Source organism: Oncorhynchus masou, chromosome 11, assembly GCF_036934945.1.
Source record: "Oncorhynchus masou masou isolate Uvic2021 chromosome 11, UVic_Omas_1.1, whole genome shotgun sequence".
NCBI classification, from domain to species: Eukaryota; Metazoa; Chordata; class Actinopteri; order Salmoniformes; family Salmonidae; genus Oncorhynchus; species Oncorhynchus masou.
The window spans coordinates 32,745,574-32,773,451 of NC_088222.1; the positions used below are offsets into that span (position 1 = coordinate 32,745,574).

General features: G+C 44.7%; 1 protein-coding gene across 1 annotated transcript in view; it reads left to right on the forward strand.

Annotated features, from left to right (window-relative positions):
- The window catches only part of LOC135548558 (nuclear receptor-interacting protein 1-like), a 62,246-nt gene extending 34,707 nt beyond the window's left edge, over positions 1-27,539 (forward strand). The window contains 3 exon segments of the mRNA XM_064978294.1: positions 20,811-21,617; positions 21,619-22,439; positions 22,442-27,539. Of these exon segments, the coding sequence (XP_064834366.1) occupies positions 21,286-21,617; positions 21,619-22,439; positions 22,442-25,215 (3,927 nt within the window). The 5' untranslated portion in view covers positions 20,811-21,285 and the 3' untranslated portion in view covers positions 25,216-27,539.
- Positions 27,540-27,878: the final 339 nt, after the last annotated feature.

Below are 27,878 nucleotides of genomic sequence, written 5' to 3' on the forward strand. Positions count from 1 at the left end.
TTATTCTCTCTCGCCTCAGAGCCCAGAGATGATTGGATAACTACTTATCCAACTGTTGTTGTTGCCAGCAACACACACACACAGACAGAGCTATTTGAGTGTGATAAATCAGGTGATGGAGGGATAGTACAGAAAAGGTCTTAAAGGTTCGATGCAGACATTTTTATCTCATTATCAAATCATTTCCCTTGCACTGCGCTGCTTTGTAACCTTTTGCTTAGTTGGTTTGGTGGTCTGTCCCTTGTCATCTCTTCTGTAATTAAAGTAGTCCCACAGTTCGCTTCTGCAGCTGCTGGTGTGGAGGTATGTTTTCGTTTGAAGAAGCCATTATGTCTGCATTTCTCTCTCTCGCATGCTTCTTAAAGGTGGCTCACGCTGTGTCAGCTGCATGTGCAAGCGTAGCCTGGCTTGCTACTGCCCACTTGAAAAGATTCAGATAAATTACTAGACATACTCGATCCTCTCAATTTGTATATGACATGAGACACATTTGACAGTAGAACTGAAAGTAACACAAATTCCAGTACCAAACCGTTTTTTATGTACTAGTATCAGCAAAGCACCAACGTTTTTGTATACTCTGCAACACTAAAAGAGGCCTCTTCATTGTATCCTTGCCTTTATGGTGTCTGTGACAGCATTGAAGCTATCTCCATTTTGAAGTAGTCCATTTTCATCTTCACGATTGCCTGATCGCTCCTGATGACCCAGTTGGACATGAATCTAACAGGGTCACCAGGAGGGATCAGCCAATGAAGTTGGAAGTCCCACCCAGTTGACTACATTAAAATGGTGGAAGCCCTCATTGGCGCTGCCCATGCTAAAACTGCCTTTTGACCACTAGAGGCCTCTATCATTCTCTAAGGTAACAATTACTGTAAGCACCTCACTGTGATTGTTTCAAATGAAAATGGTCACAAAGAAATAAAAATAGCTTCTGGGAATGGTCTGAATGGGGAGGGGAAAACTGAAAACTAGTTGTTATCGGCAGAGAGGTTTGGAACTCTCTTTCTTATTGGTCTATTAACTACACTGAACAAAACATAAACGCAACATGTAAAGTGTTGGTCCCATGTTTCATGAGCTGAAATAAAAGATCCTAGAAATGTTCCATACACACAAAAAATATATTTATCTAGAATTTTGTGCACAAATTTGTTTACATCCCTGTTCATTAGCATTTCATCCTTTGTCAAGATAAGGAGCTGAGGAGTATTTCTGTCTGTAATAAATCCCTTTTGTGGGGGGGAAACTCATTCTGATTGGCTGGGGCTGCCTCTGCAGTTGGTTGGCCTGTTTCCCAAGTGGTTTGGTCTATGCCCTCCCAGGCCCATCCATGGCTGTGTCCCAGGCCAGTCATGTGAAATCCATAGATTAGGGCCTAATTAATTTATTTAAATTAACTGATTATATAAACTGTAACTCAGCAACATTTTTGAAATTGTTACATTTTGCTTTTATATTTTTGTTTAGTATAATTTACCACCTGGTAGGCCAAAACTAAGCTCTTACACTAAAAGTGCATTATAATAATTTTCACAATTTCAGAGTATTATTCCAACCTTATAGTGTGGAAATATATATATAACACAGGAAAATCTAGTTTTAGGCTGCGCTGTGCATTTAAAGTTCTTTAAAGATCCAATGGTTGTGGTCTCCAAATCCTCATCTGTTGACTTGTTTTGGCTGGTAGGAGTTAGAATACTGAAGGGATAACCCATTCATTCTGCTCTGGACAAACTGGAGCTGCTAACAAAAGAAAGTCAACAGGGTGCCTATTCTTGCTTCAAGAAACCTTCGGATGTTTTACTGAAGACTAGGCTGTTTCTCTTTTTAGCAGCTCCATTATTAAGAAGCATTATACCAAAACTGAGTAAATTAACCTTGTCTACACAGACTAACCATAGAATGGTGCTTGAGGGGATGGCTGCTGTTTTACGGGCTCCTAAACAATTATGCTATTCTGTGTGTTTTTTCGTGTTGTTTGTAACTTTTTTTGTAATCTTTTTTCTGCCACCATCTCCTATGACCGAAAAGAGCTTCTGGACATCAGAACAGAGATTACTCACCTCGGACTGAATTTAAAAAATGTATTCAGAATCAGAGGCGAATCAGAGGTGATTAAAAACTGTAATATCTTATGTTTCACCGAGTCGTGGCTGAACGAAGACATAGATAATATATAGTTGGCTGTGTTTTACGAGCATCGGCAAAACAGAACTGTAACCTCCGGTAAGACTGGGGTGGCGGTCTGTGTCTATTTGTCAACTGAAGCTGGTGCGCGATTTCTAATATTAAAGAAGTCTGAAGGTTTTGCTCGCCTGAGGTAGAGTACCTCTTGATAAGCTGTAGACCACACTATACTAGAGTTTTCATCTGAATGTGTTGTATTTGTCTATTTACCTCCACAAACCGATGCAGGCACTAAGACCACACTCAATGAGCTGTATAAGGCCATAAGCAAACAAGAGAATGCTCACCCAGAAGCGACACTCCTAGTGGCTGTGGACTTTAATGCAGGAAAACTTAAATCCGTTTTACATCATTTCTACCAGCGTGTCACATGTGCAACCAGACGGGGAAAAAACTCTAGACCACCTATACTCCACACATAGAGACGCGTACTGGCTCTCCCTTGCCTTCCATTTGGCTAATCTGACCGTAATTCCATCCTCCTGATTCCTGATTACAAGCAAAAACTCAAGCATGAACTACCAGTGACACGCTCAATACGGAAGTGGTCTGATGACACGGATGCTAAGCTACAGGACTGTTTTGCTCGCACAGACTGGAATACGTTCCGGGATTCATCTGATGGCATTGAGGAGTATACTACATAAATCACTGGCTTCATCAATAAGTGCATCTACGACTTCGTCCCCACAGTGACCGTACTATGTACACTACCATTCAAAAGTTTGGGGCCACTTAGAAATGTTGTTGTTATTGAAAGAAAATCACATTTTTGTCCATTAAAATAACATCAAATGTATCAGAAATACAGTGTAGACATTGTTAATGTCGTAAATGACTATTGTAGCTGGAAACGGCAGATTTTTTATGGAATATCTACATAGGCGTACAGAGGCCCATTATCAGCAACCATCACTCCTGTGTTCCAATGGCACGGTGTGTTAGCTAATCCAATTTTATCATTTTAAAAGGCTAATTGATGATTAGAAAACCCTTTTGCAATTGTGTTAGCGCAGCTGAAAACTGTTGTGCTTATTAAAGAAGCAATAAAACTGTCCTTCTTTAGACTAGCTGAGTATCTGGTGCATCAAATCAAATCAAATCAAATTTATTTGTCACATACAAATGTTTAGCAGATGTTAATGCGAGTGTAGCGAAATGCTTGTGCTTCCAGTTCCGACAATGCAGTAATAACCAACAAGTAATCTAACTAACAATTCCAAAACTAATATCTTATACACAGTGTAAGGGGATAAAGAATATGTACATAAAGATATGAATGAGTGATGGTGCAGAGCAGCATAGGCAAGATACAGTAGATGGTATCGAGTACAGTATATACATATGAGATGAGTATGTAAACAAAGTGGCATAGTTAAAGTGGCTAGTGATACATGTATTACATAAGGATGCAGTAGATGATAGAGTACAGTATATACGTATACATATGAGATGAATAATGTAGGGTAGGTAAACATTATATTAGGTAGCATTGTTTAAAGTGGCTAGTGATATATTCCCCACCCTTACCATCAATTCCCATTATTGAAGTGGCTGGAGTTGAGTCAGTGTGTTGGCAGCAGCCACTCAATGTTAGTGGTTGCTGTTTAACAGTCTGATGGCCTTGAGATAGAAGCTGTTTTTCAGTCTCTCGGTCCCTGCTTTGATGCACCTGTACTGACCTCGCCTTCTGGATGATAGCGGGGTGAACAGGCAGTGGCTCGGGTGGTTGTTGTCCTTGATGATCTTTATGGCCTTCCTGTAACATCGGGTGATGTAGGTGTCCTGGAGGACAGGTAGTTTGCCCCCGGTGATACGTTGTGCAGACCTCACTACCCTCTGGAGAGCCTTACGGTTGTGGGCGGAGCAGTTGCCGTACCAGGCGGTGATACAGCCCGCCAGGATGCTCTCGATTGTGCATCTGTAGAAGTTTGTGAGTGTTTTTGGTGACAAGCCGAATTTCTTCAGCCTCCTGAGGTTGAAGATGCGCTGCTGCGCCTTCTTCACAATGCTGTCTGTGTGAGTGGACCAATTTAGTTTGTCTGTGATGTGTATGCCGAGGAACTTAAAACTTACTACCCTCTCCACTACTGTTCCATCGATGTGGATAGGGGGGTGTTCAGCATTTGTGGGTTTGATTACATGATCAAAACGGCCAGAAACAAAGAACTTTCTTCTGAAACTCATCAGTCTATTCTTGTTTTGAGAAATGAAGGCTATTCCATGTGAGAAATTGCCAAGAAACTGAAGATCTCGTACAACGCTGTATACTACTCACTTCACAGAAGAGCGCAAACTGGCTCTAACCAGAATAGAAAGTGGAGTGGGAGGCCCCGGTGCACAACTGAGTAAGAGGACAAGTACATAAGAATGTCTAGTTTGAGAAACAGATGCCTCACCAGTCCTCAACTGGCAGCTTCATTAAATAGTACTCGCAAAACACCAGTCTCAACATCAACAGTAAAGAGGTGACTCCGGGATGCTGGGCTTTTCGCTACAGTCACGAGTTTCAAGATATGAATTATGAAGTAGATTGTTTTAGTTTTTTGGCACCTGCCCCCTGAAAGGTCTGTGCACGGACCTAATTGCTAGTTGAGTCATACCAAAGACTTGAAAAATGGGATCCAATGCCTCTACTTGGCACTCAGCATTAAGGATATGGATTGATTGTAAGGCCCTACTTGCATCAAGCTGCCTCACTCTACAGAAACAGTAGATAAGCTCCTGCCCTATGGGCCATTCTGGTTCGGACAAGGCTACTTAGACAAGAAGACGGAAACAAATCTTTGGTAACACTTGGTGTATATAGTCCCCAATAGATGTTTTATAGATTTTTAACTAGTTAACTTAACAAATGCTGCTACTTTTCAAACTAGCTAAACATGCTGAAACCGAACCACAAACAACCTCCCCCATCTCAGTCAGTCTCACTTGTTCGATTTAGATATTTTTTGTTGTTGATTAAACAGAAAACAATTTAGAGAAAACAATCAATAAGGAGCAATGGTGGTTGGCCAGGGCATAAATCTTGCTGCTTCCTGTTTGGCAGGCAGTACTCATTGTATAATTTCTGCTGATTACTTCTTCCATTACTCAAAACAGATGTATTGGGAGATGATGAGATATCCAATTAGGGGCTGTTTGTCAGCCATTTGATATCTGGTGTACTTCGAGACACAATGGAAAGTCCTCCATCTCGCTGTCTGTCTGTCTCTCTGTCTGTCTGGTGGTGCTTCCTCAGAACTTCTCCACCAGCATGGCTGATTAGACAGATGGTTTAGTGTGGATAAATTGTGGGACAGCTACCATTAAATTTAGAACACCCTATGATTATCCTCAACCAAGGGAGAAAGCTCTGGGAAACTTGCTGTTCTTTCTTTCTTTCTTTCTTTCTTTCTTTCTTTCTTTCTTTCTTTCTTTCTTTCTAGACAAGTCTCCTTCTACCTCTCCTTTATCATTTCATCACATCATGCAGGCTATTGATAGAGAGGAGACATTGTCATTGACAAATCTCCCAGGGAGAGAGAGAAAGAGAGGGGGGGGACTCTTTGAAATGTCAAACTCAGCCCCAGTGGAAAGGCTGTCAGTGAGCTCTGATAATGTCCAGTGTTAGTAAGAGAGAATGGCATAGGTGGTGGTTTGATATTAAACGTAATGTAATGCAAATAGTGACTTCAAAACCCTTCCTGACCCATTCCTCCTCCTTCTCACGTTAGAGGTCAGACACACCGAGAAAACTGGTGGCCGATAGGTACTTAACACAGTAGGAAGCCTTCTTTCAATTGCTAGAACAAAAGACGTACCTGCTGCGTACCGCCCTGATACAGATGAACCTTCCATTTCTACTTGTAAAATTGGCCTACACGTCAGTGGCCGACAACTTGACTTTGAGCCAATCAAAATTGGCCTACACGTCAGTGGCCGACAACTTGACTTTGAGCCAATCAAAGAGCACAAACCTCCACGAGGGGTGGCCAACCGGAGTGACGAGAAAAAGTACAAAAAGAGGCTGTAATCCACCCCCTTTTCATCATAATTGTTCTAACTAAAACAATAAACCTGCATAATACATAATAATACATTAGAATAGTTCACTGTGGTAATTTAATGATTCTTCTTCTTCCGGTGTTCTCTGCATTGTGCATCGCATAAAGAGTGAAGAAATGCAAGATACAAATCAATACATAAATAAATAAGGTTATCCAAACAATTATATCCCTAGAGCAGTAAAATAATATACATTCATATGCATACATACATACACTACCGTTCACAAGTTTGGGGTCTCTTAGAAATGTCCTTGTTTTTTAAAGAAAAACACATTTTTTGTCCACTAAAATAACATAAAATGTATCAGAAATACTGTGTAGATATTGTTAATGTTGTAAATGACTATTGTAGCTGGAAAATTGTTATTTTTAATGGAATATCTATATAGGCGTACGGAGGCCCATTATCAGCAACCATCACTCCTGTGTTCCAATGGCACCTTGTGTTAGCTAATCCAAGTTGATAATTTTAAAAGACTAATTGATCATTAGAAAACCCTTTTGCAATTATGTTAGCACAGCTAAAAACTGGTGTACTGATTAAAGAAGCAATAAAACTGGCCTTCTTTAGACTAGTTGAGTATCTGGAGCATCAGCATTTGTGGGTTCGATTACAGACTCAAAATGGCCAGAAACAAAGAACATTCTTCTGAAACCCGTCAGTCTATTCTTGTTTTGAGAAATGAAGGCTATTCCATGCGAGAAGTTGCCAAGAAACTGAAGATCCCATACAACGCTGTGTACTACTCTCTTCACAGAACAGCGCAAACTGTCTCTAACTAGAATAGAAAGAGGAGAGGGAGGCCCCGGTGCACAACTGAGCAAGAGGAAAAGTATATTAGAATGTCTAGTTTGAGAAACAGACGTCTCACAAGTCCTCAACTGGCAGCTTCATTAAATAGTACCCATGTAAAACACCAGTCTCAACGTCAACAGTGAAGAGGCGACTCCAGGATGCTTGCCTCCTAGGCAATATTTACACGGTATTTCTGATCAATTTGATGTTATTTTAATGGACCAAAAAATCGCTTTTCTTTCAAAAACAAAGACATTTCTAAGTGACCCCCAACTTTTGAATGGTTGTGTACATACATACATACGTACGTAACATGACATAACATATACAGATAAATAAATACGGATAAAGGAAACACATATAATTGTATGTGTGGGGTACAGAAATAAGGTAGTCATTAAAAAAACATTTTAAACAGTATTATTGTACACAGATTAAGTCCATGCAACTTATTATGTGACTTGTTAAGCACATTTCTACTACTGAATTTATTTAGGCTTGCCTTAACAAAGGGGTTGAGTACTTATTGACTATAAATTTCAGCTTTTCATTTTTACTTATTTTGTACAAATTTCAAAAACATAATTCCACATTGATATTATGGGGTATTGTGTATAGGCCAGTGACAGAAACATTTATATTTAATCCATTTGAAATTCAGGCTGTAACACAACATAATTTGGAAAAAGTCAAGGGGTGTGAATACTTTCAGAAAACACTGTATGTCCTCCATTGCCTCCCTCCCTCGATCCCTCTCTCTCCCCTGCTCTCTCTGGCTCTGCTGTGCTAGGCTGTATGTGTGTGTCTGTGTGCGTATGTTTGAGGGTGACAGCTGCCTAATTGGGCATTCTCCCCTTGTTGGAGCGGCTGCCTCTCTTCTCTCCTCCAGCCTGGGCCGGGGCTGCTGACGAATGGCAGCGGATTACAGATGAGGACACGGTGACCCCCCGACCTTGCCGCACTGTTGCGCGGGAGGGAGGAGGTTTAGGAAAGAAGAAGGGGCGTGGGGTGGGGGGGAGGAGCGAACTGCATCGGGTCACCGGAGGATGAGGACAGGGGAAGGTGGGGACTGCCAGGTGGCTGCGCGGCTGATGACAGAGTGTCACATGACAGGGGCCCCATGTCAGTATGTCAAGGGCACAAGCCTTGTGGCACGAACACTGCGGCATTTTCCCCTTCTTTTATTTATTTATTCACACTCTGGCTGGGGTATTGGTCAGTTGGGCAGCAGCAGCAGAAGCACAGACGATGGCAGATCCCTGAGTGTGAAGAATTTCAATTTCTACCCCTACTCCCTTCCATCCCCTTCCCCTCCGCCCCACCCCCCTGCTATGCGTGTTAGACTACCAAGGTGAGGTTGTGTCCTCTTGTTAAGAGCGATTAATGGCACTCGTTATGTACATAATGAAATATCCCTGCTGATGCGTAGGGTGGCGTTCTTCTCTCCTATCTGTGCTCCACGGCTGGCCTGTCTCTGTGTGCACACACACTGGGACACTAGAGGAACTGTTTGATACTGTGGAGACAGATAAAGAGACAGAGAATGAGACCCCCCTCATAAACCATCTCTGTCAATTCATGGTTGTCGAGTTTGTGCCCTTCATTTGAAATGGACACAACACCATGAAGCAGTGTTCATGAAGTGTGTTCAGAGAGAGAGAGAGAGAAAGAGAGATAAAGTGGCATGGTTTGCCAAAGGTTCCATTTTGACTGTAGGTGTAAATTTAGCTCTAATCGTGTTGTGCTGCGAGTTATTTTATAACTGTTCTCCTGCTGCAGCTTTTTTATGCTGACCTCGTTTTAGTAGGGCGAGACACTTCTGGGTTGTTACAGGTTTTATTTTGACCTCATTGTGTGAGTGGATGAGTGTGTGAGTGTGTGTGCGTATTTGTGTTTGTGTTTGTGTGTGTATGTGTGGCTGTGCTATTCAGTGCCTGAGTCAAGCTGTGCGAGCTCTTTAATCCCACGGCCCAGTGCACGTAGGCCTGATTAGTGGCAGCAGCTATCTGGGCAGAAGACAGCACGCTCTCCTTTAGCGTTTGGTCAGGTCTGGGGCACAGGGGGATGTCAAGTCATGAGAAAGGTGAGCGAGGAAGGAGAAAGAGAGAGGACGAACAGAGGGAGGGAAGGAGAAGAGGGATGAGAATGAGGGAGGGTAGGGCAGTATAGGGCCTGATTAATATTCTGCAGAGCGCTCCTGCCAGTAGAGCACATTGATTACTACACTTTACCTGTATCAGCCTTCACAGCTAAGATGACATGGTAGGGGAGAATTATGTGTGTCTGTGTTCACCTCACAATCAGAGAAGACTTGTGTTAGCTAGCCTACAGTGCATTGCTTAGAGTAGCATTCACTACAGACTGCTACTGAATTATTAATTTTCTATTCACTTCCTGAATTAAAACGGAAATGAGCCCTAACCCTGATCAGGGCCGTATGGAAGGGTGTGTAGCTACTAGCTAGCTAGCAGAAGTACTGTAGTATAATAGCACTGAAGTGTATGTGGTTTAGCTCAAGCTGTAGCACAAGCAGGGCCGGCGTTGTTGGCGGGCCTTAGGGGGCCTGGCCCGCCGTACCGTACCTCCTTGCCCGTCCAAATAAAATATTTCAATATTTATCATTTATTTGACTGAGACGCTCTCCAACAGAAGGATTCATCAATCTCAGTTAAAGCATCCGATTGAGCGAAACAGCTCCCCTCTATGGGAATAATATGCAGACCTAAGCTTGTCGCCTGCCTTCGCCCCTTTGGGACAAATACTCTTATTGTTAGGGCGGAGACATGAGCATCTCGTCATTATATACAGATCTTTGGTTCCAGCCTCTTGCGAATTGGAAAGGAAAGTTTGCTCGTGCACAGTGCACTGTCGGGATGCTAGATTGATATTTGGGCAAAATTATATAATTACTCCTGTCTAAATAAAGTCATTCAAAATACTTCCCCAAGGAGCATGACTTAGCCACAGAGGATCATTAGCTTCTTTAAAAATGTTTTTCTGTGGATTGTTTCAAATCACAAGTGTGTTTGGGAAGCCCGCAATTTGAGTCGTGCATGTGGTAATAGGTCTAGCTGATTGAGGTGCGGCTGTCAGTGAAAGGCATATAAAATATGTGTGAAGATAATGTGTCTTGAGTGTAATTTAAAATGATGCATCTAGAAGAAGGGGGTGTGGTGAAGATATGGTGTCTCTCTCCAGAATGCATGCGTATGTAGGAAAGTGCCCATTTGGCAATGTCTGATTCTGATTGTCTTAACTCACCACGTACACCACACATTTTTTCTTCGCCTCATACAAGTCAACGAAGTCAGTTTTTTAGCATCCACTGCGAATGATAGTTCCACAGCATTTGAATCTTTCCAACACTTCTAGCCTCGATGATCACCAAGCCGTGTGAAAGAGCAAAATATCATGATCTGATGGTCCCATATATCCAGTGGAAATGCCATAAAGAACAGCTTTCTGTCCTGAGCTCAGGGCCCAGAATAGGCTAGTTGATACAATGTTATAAGTTCGCAAGCGACAGCATCAGGCCGGACCAAGTGATGATTTGATACAATGTTGCACTTCACTAGCAGTAGCTCAAGTCAAGACAGATAAAAGAGAGGCAGACAGGTGGAATAGAGAGATGAATGTGATTGAAAGAACCAGAATTTTCATCAGGATATTTTCTACTGTTTTTATTCATCAGCTTTAGGCCTATGTATTTTACTTAGTTGACGATGAACGTTATAGGCTTACTGCTGCATCTCTGACTTCTATGCTCTCATTTCTTTAGCCTCTAATGGATCACAGTGTATCAGTTTGTCCATATGGCAGAGGCTAGTGCTCTCGGGCATAGTTTCATTTTAACTTTAAGATTTTTATCTTTTTACGTCAGATTTTCATGATTAACCACGAGACAATGATTTTGAGAAACAAAAAAGTTATTATTGAAATGAAACTGTTCCAAGACAATGCGCATATAGAAAGAATCATAACTGCCAAGCAGATCGGTAGAAAAGGTAGGATAAATAGTAAGCTTCACCAAACTTGAAACTCACAAGCTGCCTATGGTCTACTATTACAGCCATTTCAAATATTGTGTGCACACAAAGGAGGGCCTGTGAAAAAACGTGCCCCTCTATGGAATTCAAAGGCCCATCCAACTGATTCGTTCTGGCACCGGGTCTGAGCACAAGGAGTACTGGATCTAGCTTAGAGCTCCAGGGGTATGTGTAGTCCTAATCGTGTTGAGGTGTCCTGGGATGTTTATTGGCATATGTTGGCTTCTGGCCTGACAACTAGATTGGTGCTGCTGCTGTGCTGCCTGCCTGCTCGAAAATGTCTTCCAAAAGGTAATGCATAATTGTGGTTTCCTTTAGTGGGTTAAGTGCACTGTTTAATTGTGTTTAATTGTGTGACTCTGAATGAGATGATGAGATGATGTTCTTAGTTGTATCAAGAAACAGAAAAAGTAGAGTGGTGGAAAGAGAAATGATATAGCCCATTGTACCCAAATCATGCCCCACCCTGCCATTCCCAGAGCTCACTGTGGGCAGAAACATTAGAATGATTGAAAGACTCCTAGCGAAGTAGGTCACTGGAGGCATTATGAATTGTGAAACGATGGGCGAGAATGCAAAGATGTTCCCTCTTTTTTTGTCACTTAGTCCTCTGTCACAGGATGGCTTTCCTATTCACAAAGCATCTCATAATTACTCATCCTATAATCAGCAGACTACTCCTTTAAACTAATAAAGACCTATCCTGCTGACTCCCACAGAGAGAGAGAGGGAGCTGTTTAGGATAGAAGCCAAGGATATTATGGAATTTGTTCATTAAAGGCCAGGGTTTTTTAGCATGGTTTAGTAGCCAATGTTCTGGGCAGCAGCAGCAGCCTGACACAGGGAGGGACAGATGATTTCAATCGGAAAGTGGCCTATTTACCTCAGCCATTATCATCATGATCGCCAGCCCAGTGGTCTGGTTCAATACCTTCAAAGGGCTTCTAGATGACTAGATGTGTCCTTTGGCTTCATGGCCCTGGGCTAATCAGCTGTTCTGGCTTCCAGTTCCTCCAACCTCAATCACCCTCAGCTGAGGCCGCTTCCCATGGAAAATGGCTTGTTGCTTTGGGGTGGGGATTTTTTTGTGCGTATTTTGAATAGACAATGTTAGCGTAAGATTAGCATGGAGGCCCAATAGGATTGAATTGGTATAGATTGGTAGCGGCCATAGCTCATTAAGATATGGGAATGTGTGCGTGTGTGTTTTAATCAACACACTAATTCCCCAGCCCTCTCTCTCTCAGGAAATTGCCCTTGGGTGGGTCTTCCACCGCCACACAAATATTTACTATGGACACAAACATTTTGATAGCCTTGCTGTTCTACTGTGGACCCAGGGCCATGCAGGCCATCCATGCAGGCCAGGGTACAGTGGGGAAAGAGTGACATCATCCAGGGTCATCTGGATTTGGCTGTGTCCTCCCCTCTGATCATCCTGCCAGTCTGCTAGGCTCTGAATCGCTAAGATGACTCATCAATGTGCATGAATTATTTTCTGTTGTCCCACTGAGAACTCTTTGTACTGACGTGTACAGAAGTTAAACCTCCCTCTCCTCTCGTCAAGGCCTGACACTGACATAGGCCAGGAACTATAACTGGGGAACTCTGTTCGCTTCATGCTTAGTCAGACAGTGATGTTAGTGTTAGGTCATCACGCAATGTTCATATTCACATGTTAGACTGGGGAGTATGGCTGTTTCAACAGGATGGTGTGTGTTTAGAGTGTGGACGAAGTACATCTTTGTGGTTTTGAGTCCCACGGTAATGTCGGTGCGTTTTGGAATTCTAACCCCTTTTAAACATTGTTTGAGCTACAGATTGCCAGGTTGTTGCATTGGATTAGTCTATGTCTTCTAGAGGTCGACCGATTATGATTTTTTTTAACGCCGATAACGATTATTGGAGGACCAAAAAAGCGGATACCGATTAATAGGCCGATTTTATTTATTTATTTGTAATAATGACAATTACAACAATACTGAATAAACACTTATTTGAACTTAATATAATACATCAATAAAATCAATTTAGCTTCTAATAAATAATGAAACATGTTCAATTTGATTTAAATAATGCAAAAACAAAGTGTTGGAGAAGTAAAAGTGCAATATGTGCCATGTAAAAAAGCTAACGTTTAAGTTCCTTGCTCAGAACATGAGAACATATGAAAGCTGGTGGTTCCTTTTAACATGAGTCTTCAATATTTCCAGGTAAGAAGTTTTAGGTTGTAGTTATTATAGGAATTATAGGACTATTTCCCTCTATACCATTTGTATTTCATTAACCTTTGACTATTGGATGTTCTTATAGGCACTTTAGTATTGCCAGTGTAACAGTATAGCTTCCGTCCCTCTCCTCTATGGGCTCGAACCAAGAACACAACGACAACAGCCACCCTCGAAGCAGCGTTACCCATGCAGAGCAAGTGGTGTTTGAAACGCTATTTGCGCACGCTAACTAGCTAGCCTTTTCACTTCGGTTGCACCAGCCTCATCTGGTGCAACCGAGGGGAGTTGATAGGCTTGAAGTCATAAACAGCGCAATGCTTGACACACAGCGAAGAGCTGCTGGCAAAACGCACAAAAGTGCTGTTTGAATGAATGTTTACGCGCCTGCTTCTGCCTACCACCACTCAGTCAGATACTTAGATACTTGTATGCTCAGTCAGATTATATGCAACGCAGGACACGTTAGATGATATCTAGTAATATCATCAACCATGTGTAGTTAACTAGAGATTATGATTGATTGATTGTTTTTTAAGATTATGATTGATTGATTGTTCTTAAGATAAGTTTAATGCTAGCTAGCAACTTACCTTGGCTTACTGCATTCGCGTAACAGGCAGTCTCCTTGTGGAGTGCAACGGTCGTTATTGCGTTGGACAGGTTAACTGTAAGGTTGCAAGATTGGATCCCCCGAGCTGACAAGGTGAAAATATGTCGTTCTGCCCCTGAACGAGGCAGTTAACCTCTTGGAACTCCCCATTCCGGATCCGGGATCGTGACTAAAGCCTCAGGCTCATTAGCATAACGCAACGTTAACGATTTCTGAAAATCGCAAATAAAATGAAAATAATGCGTCTGCTCTCAAGCTTAGCCTTTTCTTAACAACACTGTCATCTCAGATTTTCAAAATATGCTTTTGAACCATAGAAATTGACTAATTTGTGTAAGAGTATGCAAAGCTAGCATAGCATTTTGAGTAGCATCTAGCACGCAACATTTTCACAAAAACCAGATAACCAAATAAATAAAATAATTTACCTTTGAAGAGCTTCTGATGTTTTCAATGAGGAGACTCTCAGTTACATACCAAATGCGCAGTTTTTCCTGAAAGCGTCTGTGTGTAGGAGAAATCGTTCCGTTTTCTACATTGCATCTGGCTACCGAAACGACCCGAAAATTCAGTCACCTACAACGTAAAACTTTTTCCGGATTAACTACATAATATCGACGAAACATGGCAAACGTTGTTTGGAATCAATCCTCAAGGTGTTTTTTCACATATCTCTTCATTGATATGCAGTTCGTGGAAGCTTGCTTTCCTCTCTGTATCCCATGGAAAAATACTGGCAGCTGAGTTTTGCGCACCAATTTCGGCGCAGGACACCGGGCGGACACCTGGTAAATGTGGTCTCTTATGGTCAATCTTCCAATGATCTGCCTACAAATACGTCACAATGCTGCAGACACCTTGGGGAAACGACAGAAAGGGCAGGCTCATTCCTCTCGCATTCACAGCCATATAAGGAGACAATGGAAAACAGAGCCTCAAAAATCCTGCTCATTTCCTGGATGCCGTCTCATCTTGGTTTTGCCTGAAGCTCACGTTCTAGGGCACGCACAGAAAATATCTTGGTAGTTCTGGACACGTCAGAGTGTTTTCTTTCGAAAGCTATCAATTATATGCATAGTCGAGCATCTTTTTGTGACAAAATATCTTGTTTAAAACGGGAACGTTTTTCATCCAAAAATGAAATAGCGCCCCCAGAGCATCAACAGGTTAACCCACCGTTCCTGAAAATAAGAATGTGTTCTTAACTGACTTGCCTAGTTAAATAAAGATTAAATAAAGGTGTAAAAAATATATATATTGGCAAAATCGGTGTCCAAAAATACCGATTTCCGATTGTTATGAAAACTTGAAATCGGCCCTAATTAATCGGCCATTCCGATTAATCGGTCAACCTCTAATGTCTTCTGCATCTGCTGATACAAACCATTTGCTAGAGCGATGTTTGTGAGCTAGGGCGGAAACAGAAACAGTTCTTCTCACATAAATGTCTGTAAAGTCTGAGCTAATTGAGATTCAAACTATTATGACCTCACTGTGAAAAACTTGAGACTCTCAGGAACACATGTTTTGCTTCTATGACACGAGTCATTAGAAGGAAAGAGATTCTTCTACATAGAAGATCATAGGAAATCATTGTGTCCTTAATACTCTGATAAGCTCACATAGTTGCTGTCACAAACTATAAACTTCACACAGTCACTAACTATATTATATATTAATTACACACTAGGCAAACAAATTATATAGTTACAGCATTCTTTTTAAATACATTTTTTATCATGTTTTTGCTATGTGGACCTTATTTGTTTATTGACTTTTGTCAATAAATCTCATGAATGCAACTGTTTTGTGTCAAATAGTTGTATCTTCTACTTGTAGCTCTGGTTGTCCTTAAAAGAAAATGGTAAAACTCTTCCATGTGATGCAAGCAGATTAATAAAAGTGAATTTCAATGTTTTCACTGTGGGAGGCCTGGGACCAATGGAGTTCCTTTTTTCTTTAGTGTGTGTGTGTGTGTGTGTGTGTGTGTGTGTGTGTGTGTGTGTGTGTGTGTGTGTGTGTGTGTGTGTGTGTGTGTGTGTGTGTGTGTGTGTGTGTGTGTGTGTGTGTGTGTGTGTGTGTGTGTGTGAGAGTGAGATGTGGGAGTGTGGGCACTATGCATGAGTTGTTTGGTCATTTGAGTTGTTTGTTTATTGACTTTTGTCAATAAATCTCATGACTGCAACTGTTTTGTGTCAAATAGTTTTATCTTCTACTTGTAGCTCTGGTTGTCCTTAAAAGAAAATGGTAAAACTCTTCCATGTGATGCAAGCAGATTAATAAAAGTGAATTTCAATGTTTTCACTGTGGGAGGCCTGGGACCAATGGAGTTCCTTTTTTCTTTAGTGTGTGTGTGTGTGTGTGTGTGTGTGTGTGTGTGTGTGTGTGTGTGTGTGTGTGTGTGTGTGTGTGTGTGTGTGTGTGAGAGTGAGAGTGAGAGTGAGATGTGGGAGTGTGGGCACTATGCATGTGTTGTTTGGTCAATGCGGCCTTAGAATTGGGTCAGAGTGCCCTAGTTCTTGTGTGTGTGTGTGTGTGTCCGTGTGCGTGCGTGTTTTCCTTGTTACTTGGTCCTGATTTACTTATCTCTAACATAGTCTTTGGTTGTGGTCTCACGCTGTTCAGTAGCATGTTATTCTCTTGTTTACCTCTGCCAAGGTTAGACAGAGCTTTTAATTTGACTTTCCCACTGTGTGTAAGTTCACTTGTGTTCCCAGTTTGAACAATTGCATTTGGTCAGGTTGGCTTTTTGTCTTATTTAATCATGTCAGGCCCGGGCCATATTGAATTTACAAATGGCCGTCACGCTGCATGTGTAAGTGAGGTACCCTGTTGAGTATGTGCAGCAGGCTGGCCTGCAGATTACATGATATAATAGTGTTTAGGCATCCTTTAACCTTGACTCCCCTTTAATGCAGGGAGAACACATCTGCCAGGCTAGTGTCAGACGTTAGTGATACACACCGCTCGGGCTGCATTGTCACTTTTTATTAACGCCCAGAGCTTTGCATGGACACCAGCTGTTGCGTCAAGTGGAAAGCCTTGGTGGTGTGAATGACCTTGACTTTAACTGCCTGCTCCTGTGGCTCTTCCCCTTTTTAATTCTTTTGTTTTGACTCATACATTTTAAATAGCTTAAATGGATTACCATTCCTGACAATGAAGGTCATTTAGGAAACTCTCATTTTGAGGAGGGTGGGGAGGGGGATGAGTGAGGGGGATGAGTGAGGGGGATTGAAGGTCAGACTTGGATATCTAATCCCTGACATCTGCATCGGGTCGTATTCATTCCAGTTTTCTGGTTATTCCACAGATGAAATGGCTGATGTGCACTGACCTTCCTGTTCCTAGTGCTTCTGGAGAAACGGAGGAGAGGAGAGGAGAGGAGAGGAGAGGAGAGGAGAGGAGAGGACAGGAGAGGACAGGAGAGGACAGGAGAGGAGAGGAGAGGACAGGAGAGGAGAGGAGAGGAGAGGAGAGGAGAGGAGAGAGCAGTACAGGGGAGGAGAAAGGAGGAGAGGAAAGCAGAAAGTAGAGGAGGAGAGCGACCAGTCAGTTGGGGGGATGATAAAGCTCTCGTCTCCATAGCTGTCTTCCCTTTCGCCCATGGCCACTGTAGTAAAAATCACTTTAGAATGCGTTTAGGTGTCATTGCGTGACATTGTCAAAGATAATGGATAATCACCACGGTAACTGGAGTCGGTGGAGGGTGGCTCATTGGCCCTCTGGTGTCTCACCATGGGGATGGGGAGAGGGGTCATGTTTTGGGGGCCAGGAATGATATGACATGTTAACAGATGCGTAAGGTCATTTTCAATATATACACCAGGCGAGATAATGTAATAGTAATACACACGCCCGTATCGCCTGTGCTGCTGAAAGCAGAGGGGGGTCTGGGCTTTAGGGGCTAGGCTTAGATGACAGGCTCCATATATTAAGGTCATTTATTTGTTCACAGTGCACAGTGCTGCCCCTGCAATTCCAGGCCTTTTTTTTTCTTTTTTTACCTCTGTCATGGCTGCTGTCAAGGGCCCTGTCCTTCACAGTTCCCACCAACCCCACCTATCCACAGACAGAACAGGGCACCTACCTACACTTAGATTTACGTTATGAACACAGTCCACTTTAGGGTCCTTGTAACCCTTTATTACATTTTATTTCCAGTTGATTATTATATTTTGATGGTTTATAGACAAGCTCAATGTCAAGCCTAAAATACCTTACCACCAGCCGAGAATATATCCGGTTTTGAACATGCTGAAAGTATGTAGGCCAGAATGCCAGTTCATTTTCAGGGTCTTTCACATTTGTGGAATTTTTTCCATGGTCTGAGTCTCAAGCACACACACACACACACACACTGTCTCGACAACTAATCTTGTGCAGACACACAATTCAGTCCCATTCAAAATACCGTTTTCCCTAACCCCTAAACCTAACTCTAACCCTAACCTGAACCGGAAAACCTAACCTTAACCTAAACCTATCCCTAGCTCCTAATCCTAACTCTAAAACTAACCCTAGCTCCTAAACCTAATTCTAACCCTAATGCTAATTCTAACCTTAACCCTAAAACCCCAACAAATTGCATTTGACCTTGCGGGAATATTAAAATGTCCCCAGTTGGTCAAATGTTTATTTGTTTACTATTCCAGTATAGTTAAACACTGCCACATATACACACACATACACACAGGTCTCTAACTAAGTGACTATGTTAACTTGACAGGACACATGTATTTACGTGTTTACTGCTCCTACCAAAAGCATTCATTGTGTTCCTTTTTTAATTGAGTTAAGCCCTCGGGTCGGCCAGCATGGCGGGAAAATAGACCTAATCCTGCCATCTAAGATTAGCAGGACAGCAGACGTCAGATGGTCTGTCGCTCCAGTCCAGGGGGTGAGCAGGTTGGCTTTTGTTGTGGTCAGATTTGGGTCAACAGCATAAAGCTGGCCTTGAACTGTAATCGACGCTGATTGGCCAATCTCAATTAAGTCATTTCTGATCTTGGCCATTCGTGTTCCTTGGCCAGACGTGTTCCCAGACGTGTTCCTTAAATCCTTGAGTTACAGGCTGGGGTTCCTTTGCTTTTCTTGTTCCACCCTAGTATTTAATTGCAGGCTGTCGGTTGGGCTAGCTGATCAACTGTTATCCTACAACTAATTCCCAATTATTTTCAAGGTTGCACTTCGGTGGACTTTATAGTTGTGCCAACCTGTGGACCTGGGCCATCCCATGAGATGGATTTCACTCAGATTATAGACAGCCTACTGTGCTGTTGTTGATCCTAGCTGCTTCATTACGCATATTAATATATAGGTTAGACTGATTGCATCATCACTGACCTCCAGTCATTATGATGGGCTATACTGTCCTGTACCACGGTTAGTCTGCATCATCACTGACCTCCATAATTAAGGGATAAGGCTAAATCCTATCTGTCCTTTCATTGTGACCCATATTATTTAGGTTAGACAGCATCATCTATGACCTTCATCAAAATTAAGGGCCTCATTGTAATCAAGAGGTTCACTATACTGACTCCTTACGTTGTGACCCTGTATGTCGTCCATCCGACGAGTCACACCGAAGGTGGGGAGAGACGTCGGGAGTCAGGGAGAGACGTTGGGAGTCAGGCAGGAAGGCAGCTGAGGTGGCGGTAGAAACTCTGTATTAATTAACCCTGATGGGCCACGGCCCTGACTGTGTGACGTGGCCCGTAACCAAGGAGACCAGCCTGACAGGGTTCACACTGCGGGTCTCTTAGGACATTGCCATGTCAACTGACAACAGTGGTCCGTCGCCTGAGTGTCAGTGTCTTGCCCTCCTGACAGTGGCACAGCCACAGTGTGACAGGTGCACCGGATCCACACACACACACACAAATAAACAAACACAAAAACACACACACCTGGCAGCTCGACCGAGCCATATCCTGTCTCTTTTCTGTGGAGGCCAGTGTCAGTACTGAGGAAACCTGTGCTGGCTTTGTACATAATAACCGGGCTCATGTTAAGTCAATGCAGTTCTGGTTTTGTGGAATACCTTCAGCTCTCATGTCATTGACAATGAGAGCTGAAGTGCGGGTCCATATCTTGTCCAGACAGGGATCAACTGAGGCAGGTGGTGATAAGGCCAGTGCTCTCCATAGGCACCAGGGCAGCCTGGACTTTACCCAGGTGGGAGAGCACTGAGCCACTATACCCTCTGCAGCACTGGTGTGTGTGTGTGTGTGTGTGTGTGTGTGTGTGTGTGTGTGTGTGTGTGTGTGTGTGTGTGTGTGTGTGTGTGTGTGTGTGTGTGTGTGTGTGTGTGTGTGTGTGTGTGTGTGTGTGTGAGAGAGAGTGAGAGTGAGAAAACAGAGACAGGGTAGTGTGAGGTGCTCAAGTGCAGGAGGAGTGGTAGTAGGGAGGGAGGAGGGATAATCCACTCAAATGACAAGCTGTATAAGAAATGATTCACAGCTCTCACAGGCCCTTCACTTTTGAAAGAAAGCACAGACGCATTGCAACGAGGGCCTTACAGCTTGAAGACCAATGTTTAGGTAGTGGTAGTGGGGTAGTGGGCTTGAATTTAAAAATGTGAATAAAATCTGACCCTAATCTACATTTGTCGTCATCGATTCAGTTGAAATAAAAAAAGACACAGGGATTAGGGGTTACCATGTGCAGTCAAACTGAAATGTTGCCAAGTAACAGGCATGGTGGACAAGGTGTTGAAATGAATGTGATGTAGTGCTGCAAGTCCCTGCTTCTCACGCTGTTACTCTCTCTCTCCCAATCTCTCGCTTTCTCCCTCTTTCTCGCTCTCTCTTTCCTCTCTCTCTTTCTCTTTCCCCTCTCTCTCTCTCTATGTCTCTCTCTCTCTTCTCTCTGCTCACATAGGTCCCCCCTCTGAGATCAAGTGAGTGGAAAGGCACCACAGAGTGAACCGCCCCCAGGCTTCCTGACAGACAGACATCCGAAACATCCGCAACCACGGAATGCATCAAAATCACTGTGGTGGTGAAACCCGCTGACTCCTCGTTCCTCGCCGTTCGCTGCATAAGCTTGGACCCAGGCTTTCTGGGAGCATCCGGTGTCACAGGCACACAGGAATGCCAGTGATGGCTGGGTGAGAGCCCCTAAATGGCTCCGGTCATGGCCACAGTTTCTTTGTGTTAGTGTCATTTTCCACTTTGGAGAAGGGAATACTGTACATTGAGCCAGTGGAATCCAGAACCTGTAAAATATTCTAGAACCTGCCCATGTGTATCCTCACCTCTTATCAATATCTGGAAGTTCTGTACCTGATGACCTAGTGGACCTTGTTATTCCCAGTAGCAGTGCTGAACCATACGAGGGGATCCTAGTATTGAACATGACTCATGGGGAGGAGCCTGGCCCTGAGACACACACGGATTCAGCTGTTCTAACTTATCTGGAAGGTTTACTGATGCATCCCGTGGCGGCTGGGCCTGGGGCCACGGCAACCCGGAGATCGGAGGCTCCCCACGGGCACGGCAACCAGATGGAACAGGTCAACAAGGCGGCCCGGCCCTTCCAGCTGCCCAGCCACAGCCCTGCTATTGCCGCTGTTCAGAAGGCTGGCAATGGGAACAGTCCCACACTGCACCATGGGGCCTCCCAGAACCTGAAGAAGGCCCGGCTGCTCCGCTCAGGGCCCTGGAACGAGCCTGGGGCCCAGAGGCTAAGCTCCCCCTGTGGAGTTGAACGGCCAGGGAGGAGGAGGAGGCGGCCTGCAAAACGGGGCCCTGGAGGGCTCTCCTCACGCTGGGGAGAGCACACTGCTTGCCTCCCTGCTCCAGTCATTCAGCTCCAGACTGCAGAGTGTGGCCATGTCGCAGCAGTCCACCAAACCCCCCAGCGAGCACTCCCCACCCACCGATCCCCCTCCTCCTGCAGACAAGGAGCAGCTCCCCTGCTACGGAATGGCCTCCAGCCGCCTCAAGGGCCTGATGAGGAAGACCAAGCTGCAGAACCACAGCAGCACGCCTTACAGCCGGCGAGGCCACAGCCGCGGCCTCAGCCAGGAAAGGTCCTGTGAGTCCCCCCGCTCGGTGCAGAGCAGCACGCCTCCCACCGCCCCCACTGTTGCTGCTGCTGCCACTGATGCTGTGTCCTGTGCTGAACGGCTCAAAGCTGTGGCCAACCTGGTGAAGATCCGCTCCAGCCCTGCCCCCTCTCCCAAGCCCAGTGTGGCCTGCAGTCAGCTGGCCCTTCTGCTGTCCAGTGAGGCCCACCTGCAACAGTATTCCCGGGAGCAGGCCCTCAAGGCCCAGCTCTCTGGACGCTCGGCCAGCGAGAGGCTGGCCGCCATGGCAACGCAACAGACCCAGGACAAGAGACCGCCCAGCACAGAAGATGCTCCGCCCACCAGCGCCACCACCACCACCCTAGACGTGCTAAGCTCCTTAACCTCCCAAAACGGGACAACGACAGCAACACTCCCCCAACTGGCACTAAACTCCAGCTCCAGCCAGCAGAGCCCCTCCTCTCTGCTGCCAGTCCACAGCTCACCACACCCAACCCCCCTCCTCTGTCCCTCACCCCCAACACCCAGACCCAACCCCAAACCCCCACTAGGGAGAAACGGGGATTTGATTCGCGCGCCACCAGGCCCCCCCAGACCTGCAGCAGCCTGCTCCTGCTGCTCCTCAACAACCACAACAACCAGAAGCAGCTGACTAAGAACGGGCACCTTGAGGACGACTGCGGGGTCCTGCCTGCCAGCCGCGGCTCCTCAGTTACTTCTGACAGTGAGTGCTCTGTCCAGGAGAAAAGCCTGGCCAAGAGAGAGGAGAGCTGCAGTGATGCAGAGATCTCCTTCTCCAGCTGCTCTCCTATTGACCTCTCTATGAGGAGCAGGGCTAACACCAGAGCTCCAGAGACCAGGCCTAAAGCCACCTCCTCCTCCACGTCTGCTTCTTACTCCTCTTCTACTGCTTTCTCCTCTAACTGTTCTTCTGCTGTTTTCTCCTCGGCCCCCACTGTCTTTTCCTCTTCCACTACCGCTTTCTCTTCCTCCTCTACTGTTCACTCCTCTTCCTCCACCACTTTCTGTTCCTCCTCGTCCTCGTCCTTAGACAAACTTACTGAGTCCCTTCTAAACAAGTGGAAGCCGGATCCCTCCGGGCCGAAGGTCACCCAGGTTAAGAAGGAGCTTGAAATGAGCCCAGACCTTAAATCCCAGCCCAAGGTCACTCTCATGCAGCTCCTTCTGGAGCGCAGGAATAACGACAAGGTAAACAAAATTGTGGTTAATCCAGATTTGCAGCATGACGCAACTCTGTCCAGTCTGTCACGGGTCCCACTTAAATCACTGGCCCCCTGGGAGGAAGTCAGGATACAGAGCCCTCTGGACAGACCAAGCCCAGCCCTTCCCATGTACTCTCTCAGCCGAGACCCCAGCAGCACCCCATCCCCGTTCTCCTACCCCTCTCCCTATGTCCAGTCTAGCCCTCTGGATCTATGTAAGTCCAAACCCTTCCCTGTTGAGAAAGCTGCAACTGAGCCGGCGTTCAGCGCCAGCAAACTGTTACAGAACCTGGCCCAATGCGGCACCGCCTCACCCTCCCCGCCCATGGTTCCCAGCAAAGTACCCAGCCAGGATCTGGAGATGGGTGGTGGCAGGCCTCTGGCCCTGCTGGAGAGGCTCAACGCCCCTATCCAGAGGAACACAACATGTACCCCCCTCTCAAACGGGCCCTCAGGCAGTGGCACACCGTCGTTCAGCCGTTGGGGGGAAGTGTCGCCCCCAGCGTCCCAGATCGAGAATCTTCTAGAGCGTCGCACGGTGCTGCAGCTCCTGCTGGGTGCAGGTTCCTCCTCTACCTCCTCCGTGGCCTCAGCCACCCACAGAGACTGGTCTGGTGGGAGGGGCAGTGTGGAGACCGCGGCAGGGGGCTGCTATGAGAAGCCCCCTGGCACTTCTGTCATCTGTGACAACTCCAACGGGCCTACGGCAGCAGACGTCAAGGTCAAAACTGAACCGGGGGAGGAGGGCCTGGACCTGTTGTCCTCTGCTGTGTGTGAGGATGTGACGAGCCAAAAGAGACGGGGAGGAGGAGCAGGGAATAACTACAGGCATAACCCATTCTCTGAACCCCAGCAGGACCTAAAAACAGAGCCCCGGCCCACAGAAGTCATTGCTAAATATGGCCTCCTGAGCCAGCTCTTAAAACAGCAGAGCGCTACCTACTACACCAGCGCTGCACAACTGCAAACAGATCACCGGCCCAGCCCTGTCCATGTAAAGGAGGAGCAGAGAGACTACCACCACCAGGGGCCCAGCCCTGTCCATGTACAGGAGGAGCAGAGAGACTACCACCACCAGGGGCCCAGCCCTAAAAAGATACGTCTCTGCACAGAGCTGGCTGAGAGCCTGAACAATGGCAGCCCTCAGAGGGCAGTGGTGGACAGTGGAGGCAGCTACAGCTACAGCAGCCTGGTTCACAGCCTGGTCCATAAGCAGATACAGGAGGAGCCTGACTACCACAAGGCCCTGAGGGGCCCTAAAGTGGAAGAGACCCCAGCCAGGAGCCCCAGCAGTGAAGCTCTCCTCCCTAGGGAGAGCCGGGGCTTCAATGTGCTCAAACAGCTGCTCTTGTCTGACAACTGTCTGAAGGAGCTGTCCCAGCATCCCCGGGGGGGACCCAGTCCCTCTGTCCTGCAGGCCAACGGTAAAGCCAATGGTAGCGTCCTTAACCTCAATCAGCCGGGCTACAATCACCACAACCTCCTCAACCTCCCTACCCTGCCCTGGCACCACCCCAACCCCCATAACTCCCTCAGTTCAGGGCCTCCCACCCACCTCAGACCACAGCCAACAACCCCCCCAACAGGGGACAGCAGCCAACGCTCCCCCTGGGGGCGCCACACTGCCCTCCCACCCCACCAGGACTCGCCCAAACGGGACCCCACTCCAGTGAAACGGGAGCCGGAGAGTCCAGGGCGGTGGGCAGGTCGGGACCGGGAGGAGGAGGGCTCTGATTCGAGCCCAGACTCCCCCCGGCTGACCCGCTCCAACCCCATCCTATACTACATGCTGCAGAAAGGCAGTGCTCAGCTGAGGAGGGAGGGGAGGGACCAGGCAGAGGGGACCCAGGGGTCAGTGCCAGGGGGGGTGAGGGTGAAGGAGGAGCCGGGTACTAACAGCAATGATGCCTACAACCACAGACTGAGCTCCACCACCACCTCCACCCAGCACTCCTCCCTGTCCCCTCCCTACAACAACGACAAGCACAGTCACAAGAACTATAGGCTGAGTGACTCATCTGATAAATGGTAGTTTTATGAACAAATTACTTTTATGAACTAAAACAGAAAAAAGACACAAGGGGGAAAAAATCGCAATGTTTCTTCTTTTTCTTCCTTTTTTACTGACTTGCCAAATTCATTTGTAGTTTAATGAGAAGAAGTAACAGCAAGTAATGCAGGAGTGAGGATTTTGAAAGAGAAGAACAGAGAAAATGAGTTCAAGGCATTCGTTTCATTATTGTATCATAATTCTAGATGGCTCAGGTTACAGGATGGGTGGTACGATATAGCTCTACTTCAACAGAATGTCAAATTATGTGCCCCAAAATAATCGTCAAATTTTAACGTTGCCCACTGGTGATTTCCATACAGTATGAATTTCACATTCTCAAATGATTGAAAGACGGCACCATTCATTTTACTCCAATGATTTGTGCCTGTATTGCACACATATCACTATTCTGTGTCCTCTTTGTTGCTACTCGTAAAACATTGATGAAGAACATTTCCAGCTACATTTATTATTGATGACTCCAAAAATGTTAGCGCTCAGTTCACTGCATATTTATTTATTTTTTAGATTAACAGAGAACATCACTTTTAGATCAGACTCTAAATAAAGTCATACCGGGGCAAGCACAGCAGTACATTAAAATGTACACATTAGAGACATTTTTAAAGGAAAACCTTGTGAACAATGTTAATCAAATCCACTGAAGGTACCAAGAGTTCCATTCTGTTTGAATGCTCTGTATCGGTTGCTACTGTAACTTCTCCTCAAGTGTGATTTAATTTTTTGATCATCAGTGAGTCAGCTGTCAACTGATAGACTGGGCACATGTGGTCACAACGCATTGCATTTTGCTTTGATCTGGAATGAACTTGTTGGGGCTTCGTTTTGACAGTGCAAATGCAAGGTAACATTGTCTTAATAGATGGTAATACAATGGGTAATACAGCTATTACTAAATAGCAGTAGTAGAGGGTGTTTTAAAACCTTGCCGAGCCTACCTGTGGGGGGGTATACAGGTTCGGCGCAACAGTTAAAAGACTGCAGTGTCTGCATAACTGTTACATTCCAAATGAATTCTAAATTAACACCGCTCTCTCACACATACTTCATCTTGATTTTGAAATATAAATGAATATTATGAAATAAATAATACAGTCTCATTTGATATTGTACCCCTGAGTTTGCACTGTCAAAGTTTAGCTCTTGGTGACCTTAAAAATAATATGTTTATGGCATGTAATGAAAAACTGTCAGTGTTGTTATCCGTTGAGAATTTGACAGTTTGTGAAGCTTATTTTGTGTTTATTGATTCTCGTGCTTTATGGACACCATTTACTTTTTTTGCGGTTTCTTGGCTCATATGAAAATGTCTAAATATTTGCATGGAAATAAAGAGAAAACCGCAGGTACATTTGAAAGCAGCAGGACATGACGTGAACCTGCCACCCAAGAATCATTGAGATATTTTTGGTGTCTTTTGAGGGCTTATCTGATGTCTAGCTCCTTATTTTGATTGTACTGTTTCTGGTTTCAGTTTCACACACTGCTGTCATGCATTTAGTCTTACATGTGCTATTTTTTTATACATATACATATGACGTACATATGAAGTAGATGTTTCTTCTATTATTAAAACATTTTCACAATGGTTAAACATATTTGTGTAAATAGTACTTTCATTATGAAAGATAACTATTTTGTATTGTTGAAGAAAAATATATGACCCTAGTTTTTAATGCCCTGAAAAATGTAAATATGAATTCAATGCCTATTAATGTACATACATACAAATGGCAGAGGATACTATGCCCGTTTTTTGTTTGGTTTGTTCTTTGCATGTGTCTATGTGGTAAATGATAATCTATCTTGCGCCGTGTTGTGTAATACTGTCTGACTCTCCTCACTGCTGCCTGTTGCATGCAGACGCATGGGAACTACCTGTGTATCCCTACTGGTGATGGGGCAAAATGTCAAGTCTTAAAATAGGTATTTTTATCACAGAGAGAGGGTCATTTAGAACATGAACAGTCCCGAAATAACCACAGACTGCTGAGCAAGTGGAGAAAATGTGTGAAAATAAAACGTGCATTGAATATTTTTGTGATTTTCTTTTCTGTTACTGGTTGACGACAGAGCTCGGATTGGACGGCGCCTGAGGGTTTTAGCAGATGAATGAAGTACAATCATCATTGTGCATCGTGCATCTGAAACATGCATTTGTAGCAAAAAGATGTGTTTCGTTTTTCCCGTGTGACAACCTGAAACATTATTTCATTTTTTATGTTTGATTTCTTTTGGTGTTCATTTGCACTGATATCTCCAAAATAAAGTACTAAAATGCTTGACTGAGTTATGCTCCTGTTTCACCTTCCCTAACTATAATATGTCATTATATTACTACTGTATTTCATATTATTTTATTTAATGGTTTATTCCTAACACATTGAATGGTTCTTATTTATTTGTTTTAAATTTCTCTATATTCCCACGCACATAAGGTCAGTGTCAGTGCGAGTCAGTTGCTGTTCAGTTTCCTCATTCATAGTCTATTCTGAGTAATGTCGACGTGATCTATTTTCTGAGTTCAGAGAACTTTGATTCTGAGTTCTTTGCCAGATCTTCACAAAGGCAGGAAAGGCATTGAAAAGAGTGAGGACAGGAGTGGAGGTCAGCAGATGTGC